The 7,286-nt window shown below is 41.1% G+C and overlaps 1 protein-coding gene across 1 annotated transcript in view; it reads left to right on the forward strand.

Moving 5' to 3' along the window:
• CSMD1 (CUB and Sushi multiple domains 1) overlaps positions 1 to 7,286 on the forward strand; it is a 666,897-nt gene that overhangs the window by 567,998 nt on the left and 91,613 nt on the right. The window contains exon 40 of the mRNA XM_011968609.1: positions 904 to 1,098. Coding sequence (XP_011823999.1) covers positions 904 to 1,098 — 195 coding nt within the window. The remainder of the gene's footprint in view (positions 1 to 903; positions 1,099 to 7,286) is intronic.

Below are 7,286 nucleotides of genomic sequence, written 5' to 3' on the forward strand. Positions count from 1 at the left end.
GATGAGTTCATGTCCTTTGTAAGGACACGGATGAAGCTGGAAACTGAGCAAACTATCATTCTGAGCAAACTGTCACAAGGACGGAAAACCAACCACCACATGTTCCCACTCATAGGTGGGAATTGAACAATGAGAACACTTGGACACAGGGTGGGGAATATCACACACTGGGGCCTGTCGTGGTGTAGGAGGAGAGGGGAGGGATAGCATTAGGAGATATACCTAATGTAAATGATGAGTTAACGGATGCAGCACACCAACATGGCACATGTATATGTATGTAACAAACTTGCACGCTGTGCACATGTACCCTAGAACTTAAAGTATAATAATAATAAAAAAGACTTGTTAAACATTTTTCTGAACGTATTAGTGCAGTATGCTTATGTATTTCTGTGTGTTTCTACATTCAATGATATATAGGTATATTACATATGTGTGTTTCATAGGATTGAAGAAATGAGGGCATCTGATTTTCTGAAAATTAGTGTCCCAACTGGTTTGCAATTACACAATTACTATTCCAAGTTCCTCCCAGGATAGAATATTGAGGGAAATTACATGTAAGATTTTTATTTGCATGTGCTCATTACCCTCGTGAAAATTTTCATCAACTCCAATGAGCCATATACTTCGGTGGAAGTGATTTACCCCCTTTACAGTTCAGTCTGGCTTCACACTTGCCAGGACATCTGTAATGAGGCAATTGAATGCATTTTACATAAGGGATCATTCCCAGATGGACTATGTGGGTGGTAGAGAAACGCTGAGATAATACGTAATGGCATCGACTTTGCCCAGCAAGATCAGTTTCATAGAGGAAGACCTTGCCATTCAAAGCAGGCACGGTCTGATCTTTTCCAATAAAGAAAAATGATGATATGATGTATCTTTCTGTTCCAGCGGTCCCTTGCCCCAGCATTGAAACTCAGCTCTCAGAACATGTCATCTGGAGGCTGGTTTCAGGATCCTTGAATGAGTATGGCGCTCAAGTATTGCTGAGCTGCAGTCCTGGTTACTACTTAGAGGGCCGGAGGCTTGCGCAGTGCCAGGCCAATGGGACGTGGAACATAGGAGACGAGAGGCCAGGCTGTCGAGGTAAGTGATGAGGGATGCACCCCCGAAAGACACGGCATCCTGGATTATTCTGGATGGCTGCTGTCAACGCTGAGCTTCTCTAGTGGAGCTATCATCTGTCATAGTCCTGTAGATCAAAAGCACAAATGGCCTGTCTTTTCATTACAATGTGACATACTTACAATGACATACATATTGTCATGTGACATGCTTAAACCACATTGCTGCTGGATTAGACATTTGATGTTGTCTTTTCCTTGTTAATGATTGTATTTTTCCAACTGTATTTCAAATCAGCTCAAAGACAAGTACAAACCTATGTGTAAAAAGATAACTCTTATGCCAGACAGGCTATTCAAGAGTTCTAATTAAGATCTTGGGAAATAGTATTAATGCTGAAGATACTGTGTTCGCAAATAATGACTGTCTTCAAAAGGGAGATGATTATTCTCTTAGGTACAAGATAAGCAGTTAAAGCTTTGAGTGAGTTTCACATTAAATACGGATAAATAGAAAAATAAAACAATGCTAGTATTGTTCAGAGCACTCTTTGATTCAGACATATCTAATATACAGTCTTTACTTGATTGTTCACAGAAAATTATCACGCATAAAAACAAGTAGTTTATAATTTATAAAATACACAGCTTAGTAAGAATACATCAGAATAAAAAATGAAAAAGACAAAAGCATGAATGTTTAACTGTCTTTGGTAATAATTTTAATTCAACTTTTAATAGAGCAAACTTTAATGAAACACATACCACAAGCTCTTCGCCAGGAACACAAAGATAGATCAGGAAGGATTGCTGGCCTCAAGGAGCTCAAAGTTTTCATAATCGTAATGAACATGGTCCCTGTTTCTCCAAGATAGCCCTGCCTGAAGCCTGTTTTCCAGGTGTTTATTAATGATTGCTTGTCACTCTGAACAGTGTCCTGGTTTGGATGGTTAATGACCTGGTCACTGAGTTTGCGGGGCCGTTCCTCTTTATTACACCTTTGCCGCTTAGGAAATGCTGCCGTTCCCCACATTCTTGCCAGTCATGCACAGATGTATTCATCCTTAGAAGTCAATTTATCACCTGGAGATTCCGACATTAGCACCAGTAAGGAGAGATTAGGAGAAGGAGTCAGGAACACTAAACTTTTGCCTACTTTAGACTCTTCCCGCCAACATCATTTTGTCGATTTCGAACCAGAAATGGGATCTTAAAAACAGACACTTATTAACTTCTTAGAGGTGGGGTTTTACACGGGGCTTCTGCGGCTGCAACAGCCCAGTACAGCCTTTTCTTGTCTCCCTAGTTTCCCAGGGATGCCCAGCTACGGTATCCCTGTCTACCCAGAGCAGGGTCATGCCAAATAGTATTTGCTGTGTGACAATCTTCTGTGCTCACAGCTCAATCAGCCTTCGAGAAGAATTTTCACATACATTGGAGAGTCTTCTATTTAAGGGAATGTTAAGAAAAACCTCATTCCTGAACTACACTCGTTAGTAGCGAGGCATTGACCTCATTTGGGGAAAGAAAGCAAAGTTGGAGTTCTGCTGTCCTTGAAGTGTTTCTGCCTCCAGCCTCTGAAATTCTGGGAAGTCTGTTTTCCTGCCTCTAGTTTTCTCGACTGTATTCTGGTGCTTCTGACATGGAGTGTGGTCTAGACGCAACCTCCACCCATCATTTGTCGTCACATGTCTGGTTGTCTCGGGCCACACATTTGTTTTGAAAATTGTCAGCTGCTTGCTGACTCGCGGGCTGGGCACGAACTGTTCTATCACACTTTGCTGTTTGTCTCTTGAATGTCATCATGGACATGTGGCATTTTCCAGAGTCACCGGATTCCAGCTGAAATCATTGCTGACTTTAAAAAAAACGATGTTATTAATGTTTGTAGCTCAGGTTGTGACACTTTGGCCGAGGGAGTCCCTTTCACGCAGCTTTAACGTCTCTGAAATGGTCCTTATTTTCTCATGAAAACAGGATGTTCTGTGGTTATCTGGAATTTTTCTTACCCAAACGCTTTGTTCTCCAAAACGCCCTGGTATCTTCTGGTGGAGAGTGGTATCAGAGAACCAGATCCACACCAGGGAAGGCAGTGTGCCGTGCACAGGGTCGGTGAGCTGGGGAAAGTTGACATGGAGTTCATCGTTACTTTTGTGACCAAGCTGAAATTTTCTGCTTGTCTTTATTTTTTTCCTCCCAAAAGGCTTGATATTGATATTGTCAATTTATTCTTATGTCTACTGACTTTTTATAAAAAAAAAAATTATACTAATACAGGGTTTGTCAATCTTTTTTTCTCTTTTTGGAGCATAAGCGTGCTGTCTTAGATGCCGTAGTATATGACTTTTGGTTTAAATTGGGATGCTGGTTAAAACTTTACAAGCCTTAGTGGCCCCTTTCTCCTCTTCATCTCTCTTGCCTCAATGTTTTGGAAATGACATCAGAGTACAGAAGTCTAGAAACCCCTTTACCAAGGTCATTCAGCAGACCCTCTATGGAAGGGATAGCCCAGACTCTTTGAAAGCAACTGTTCTCGGGGGTTTTCATACAATTTTTATTTTTAAAATTTGAGGACCTGTGTTAGTTATTGATTGCTGTGTAACCAGTTACCATACGGTAAGGGCCTCACGATAGCACAGATTGGCTACAGCCCAGCTTCTGGGCTCAGATACCTGGCACATTTTAGCCAGATCCTCCACTCACGGTCTCACAGGACTGCGTTCAAGTGTTGACAGGGATGGAGGCCCAGTGAGGCCCAGTGGGGTCCAGTGAGGCCCAGTGGGGTCCAGTGAGGTCCAGTGAAGTCCAGTGAGGTCCAGTGAGGCCCAGTGGGGTCCAGTGGGGTCCAGTGAGGTTCAGATCAGCTTCCCAAGTCTGGCTCCTGGTCAGAGTCCATGTCCTGTGGCACGTGGCTGAGGGCCTTATGTTATTGCTGCTGATCATGGGGAAGTACTAAGCTCCTGGCCCTGCGTCCCCCACCCCACCAGGCCCTCTCCTAAGTCCAATCTCTCTGACTTCAGGAAGGACTTAGTCCCTGATAAGGGCTCCCCTCACCAGGCTGTTCCCATCCAGAGCATCTCATTTTCTATTAACTCAAAGTCAGCTGATTCCTAACCTACTCAGGGTTCTGCCCTCACTCGATGGGAGAGGATCTGAGGAGATGTCTTTACTCAGGGGTGGGACACGGAGGGACCACCTTTGAATTCTGCCTACCACTAGACCCCAAAGACCTTTTTATAACTATATCATACATTAAAAACTACTATTATTTTAAAATATTCATTTGTGAATTTATTTAGACTAAAACGGATACAATTTTACATTTGTGTTTAAAATAGCATGTCAATTACATGCTTACATAACACATTTTTATGAACGATAAGGATTCATTTTCAAACAAAGCAAAAATTAATGTGAAGAGTGTCATCATTTTAAAAGTTTTCAAAGCTCCTTAATGTGTGGCTTAATAGAGGATGGCTGGATTCTCATAGCACCTTCTGCACTAACTTTGTCAAAATTTGTTGTTTTGGTGGAGATATGTAAAATAAAATATATTGATGGTTGCTACTGTAGTCATTGGAAAGGGGAATGCTTGTTGACCACTAAAATAATATCAGAGGTGTCCAGGAGTTCTTGGATCTTATTTTTAGAAGAGCTGTTTCAGAATAACACCACAAAATACACGGTTTTAGGGCATGTGTACCTAAGGCACAGGCAGGCAGTACACAAAGCAGTGGAGGGAACAGTACAAACAGCAGTTGTCTCATGTTTCCCTCCAACACAGATTTTCATGAGTACTAGTGTCATTATCTATGTATTTTTCACAACCAGCTTTAGTGCAATATTCAATATTATTGATTTTATTTACTTGAGACAAATATTGAGTTCCTCAATATGGTAACCATCTACTCTCTTGAAAGTCACTTAAAAGTATCAGAGAAAACACAGGCAATATAGTGGTGAGAATTATACCACCTTTAAAACTTTGCTCCCCCAAAAGAAAGTGAAAAATACAATTTTTATAAACTTAAAATGTAGGCTGGGCATGGTGGCTCACTCACGCCCAACACTTTTGGAGGCCAAGGCGAGTGGATTACCTGAGGTCAGGAGTTTGAGACAAGCCTGGCCAACATGGTGAAACCCTGTCTCTACTAAAAAATACAAAAATTAGCCCAGTGTGGTGGCATGTACCTGTAATCCCAGCTACTTGGGAGGCCGTGGCGGGAGAATTGCTTGAACCCGGGAGGTGGTGGTTGCAGTGAGCTGAGGTCACACCACTGCAATCTAGCCTGGGTGACAGAGCAATACTCTGTCCCTGCCCCGCACCCTCCCGAAAAAAAAGTTAAAATGTAAACATTATTTTCTGAGATCTGTAAGAAAAACAAATCAATAAACACATTACTTCCTTTTTGCTGTAACACATTTTAATTTCATGCTATGCTTAAATTACATTTATCTGTCATGTTTCCTACTTTGCCAGCACACACACACCACACCATGAATCCTGGTAATAGTATAATTTACTATTAAATAAGTGTGTGGTAAACCCCAGGAAATTAAAACGTAATTTAATTTCTTAATTAAAAGTAATGACTATGACACATTTTTGTAAGGCCAATTTTCCACACCATGGTAGCTTCTTCACAGAAGAAACACAGTATCACTCTCTGCGTTGTATTGGATCAGGACCAACAGAATCTTCAAGGGTAGCATCACCCAAGTCATTGCTGCAGCTAAGAAGCAGGCATTTTCCCTTTTTGTTTATTTATTTTTTTGACTCCCCAGGGTTCATCTTCAAGTGGCCCTGCTGTAAGATCTCCCAGAACTTACTTGTTTTCAGTCACTTATTTGCTTAGGAGCTGGAAATGTTAGAATTTCCCTGTTTGCTTGTCCAGGTGGCTCCAGATGAAGAGGTGAGCCTTGATCACCTACTAATCACATTCATAACAACTGTGGAAGCAGCTGAGAAATTCACCGCTTTTTGAAGGGTTTGTGTTATTCTAACTCCAGGGTAGTCTAATATGTCCCTAGAGAAAAACCCAGGTCTCCACAAGTGAATGGACAGAGACCATAATCTCACCCTTAAACAGTGAGCTCTGCAGTCCTGTCCTTCAAGAAACAATAATAGAAAATTACAATGTAGTATCTAGAGGTGCCTACACACCTTCCTAGCACAATGTCTTTATACAAGTGGAAGGCTCCTTTTCTTATTACGTTTATTTATTGTTTGATTTATTGTACGTATCTAAAAAGAAAAACATGTATCACAGAAATCCATGAATCACAAAAACTTATTTTTGCATTTTAATTTTATACACACATACTGACTCAGTGAGCTACACTGGAATTTTGTAATATTGTAGATATTCAAAGAACACGGCCTAAATTCTGGGCTGTCTTTGTCTCTGGGCTGGTCTTTGAAGATCTCCTGTTTGTTACTAGAGACAGGCCTGGATTGATCATTAAACTTATGGGAGCCTGTGTTTATCAGCAGATGTATTTCATCTATATCCGAGGAAATCACAGAGTCGACATTGTCATTTCGATCCATTGCTGGAGTGGACATTGGACATCACTCAGGACTACCTACAGATGAATTTTCTTGATACTATTCTCACCAGTAAATGCCCAGCTAACATCAGATAATTCTCATGACAGCTCTTTGCCCCAGAGACAGCTGATTTCATGTTTGAACATTTTCACTTTGAGCGAGGCTTCCTATGTGACTTATATCCAGTGATTGATGGTGACTCTATCCCTCTAGGCCTAATAAAACAATTCCTGACTCTGGTCTACACAGAGTGCCTTCATGTATTTGCAAACAACCATTGTGAGTCCACTGAGCCTTTTATTCATAGAAAAGAGCCCCTGCCTGCTCACATATTCCCAGCTGTTTATTCTTCGTGGAGGTCTCAGTGTTCATTTGGCTTTTTTTTTTTTCAGCTAGAATGTATTTGAAAAGACCTACTCTTGAGTTTATGTTTATTTATCACACTCATAAATAATATTCACATTTCTGATAGGAGTGCTGTCCTTATAGGTATGGGAACTGGTATGTCACAATACAACTTTTTTTAAGTCGATATATGTCAACATGAATATAATAATAGAATTGAAGGAAAGACAAAAAAGAGACTTTCCTGTGGGAACAGAGGCAGGTGGCTTGGAATCCCCAGGGACAGTGAGAAAACATGCCGTGGATGTGGGATT

The sequence above is a fragment of the Mandrillus leucophaeus genome, unplaced genomic scaffold (genome assembly GCF_000951045.1).
Source record: "Mandrillus leucophaeus isolate KB7577 unplaced genomic scaffold, Mleu.le_1.0 Scaffold85, whole genome shotgun sequence".
Taxonomy (NCBI): Eukaryota; Metazoa; Chordata; class Mammalia; order Primates; family Cercopithecidae; genus Mandrillus; species Mandrillus leucophaeus.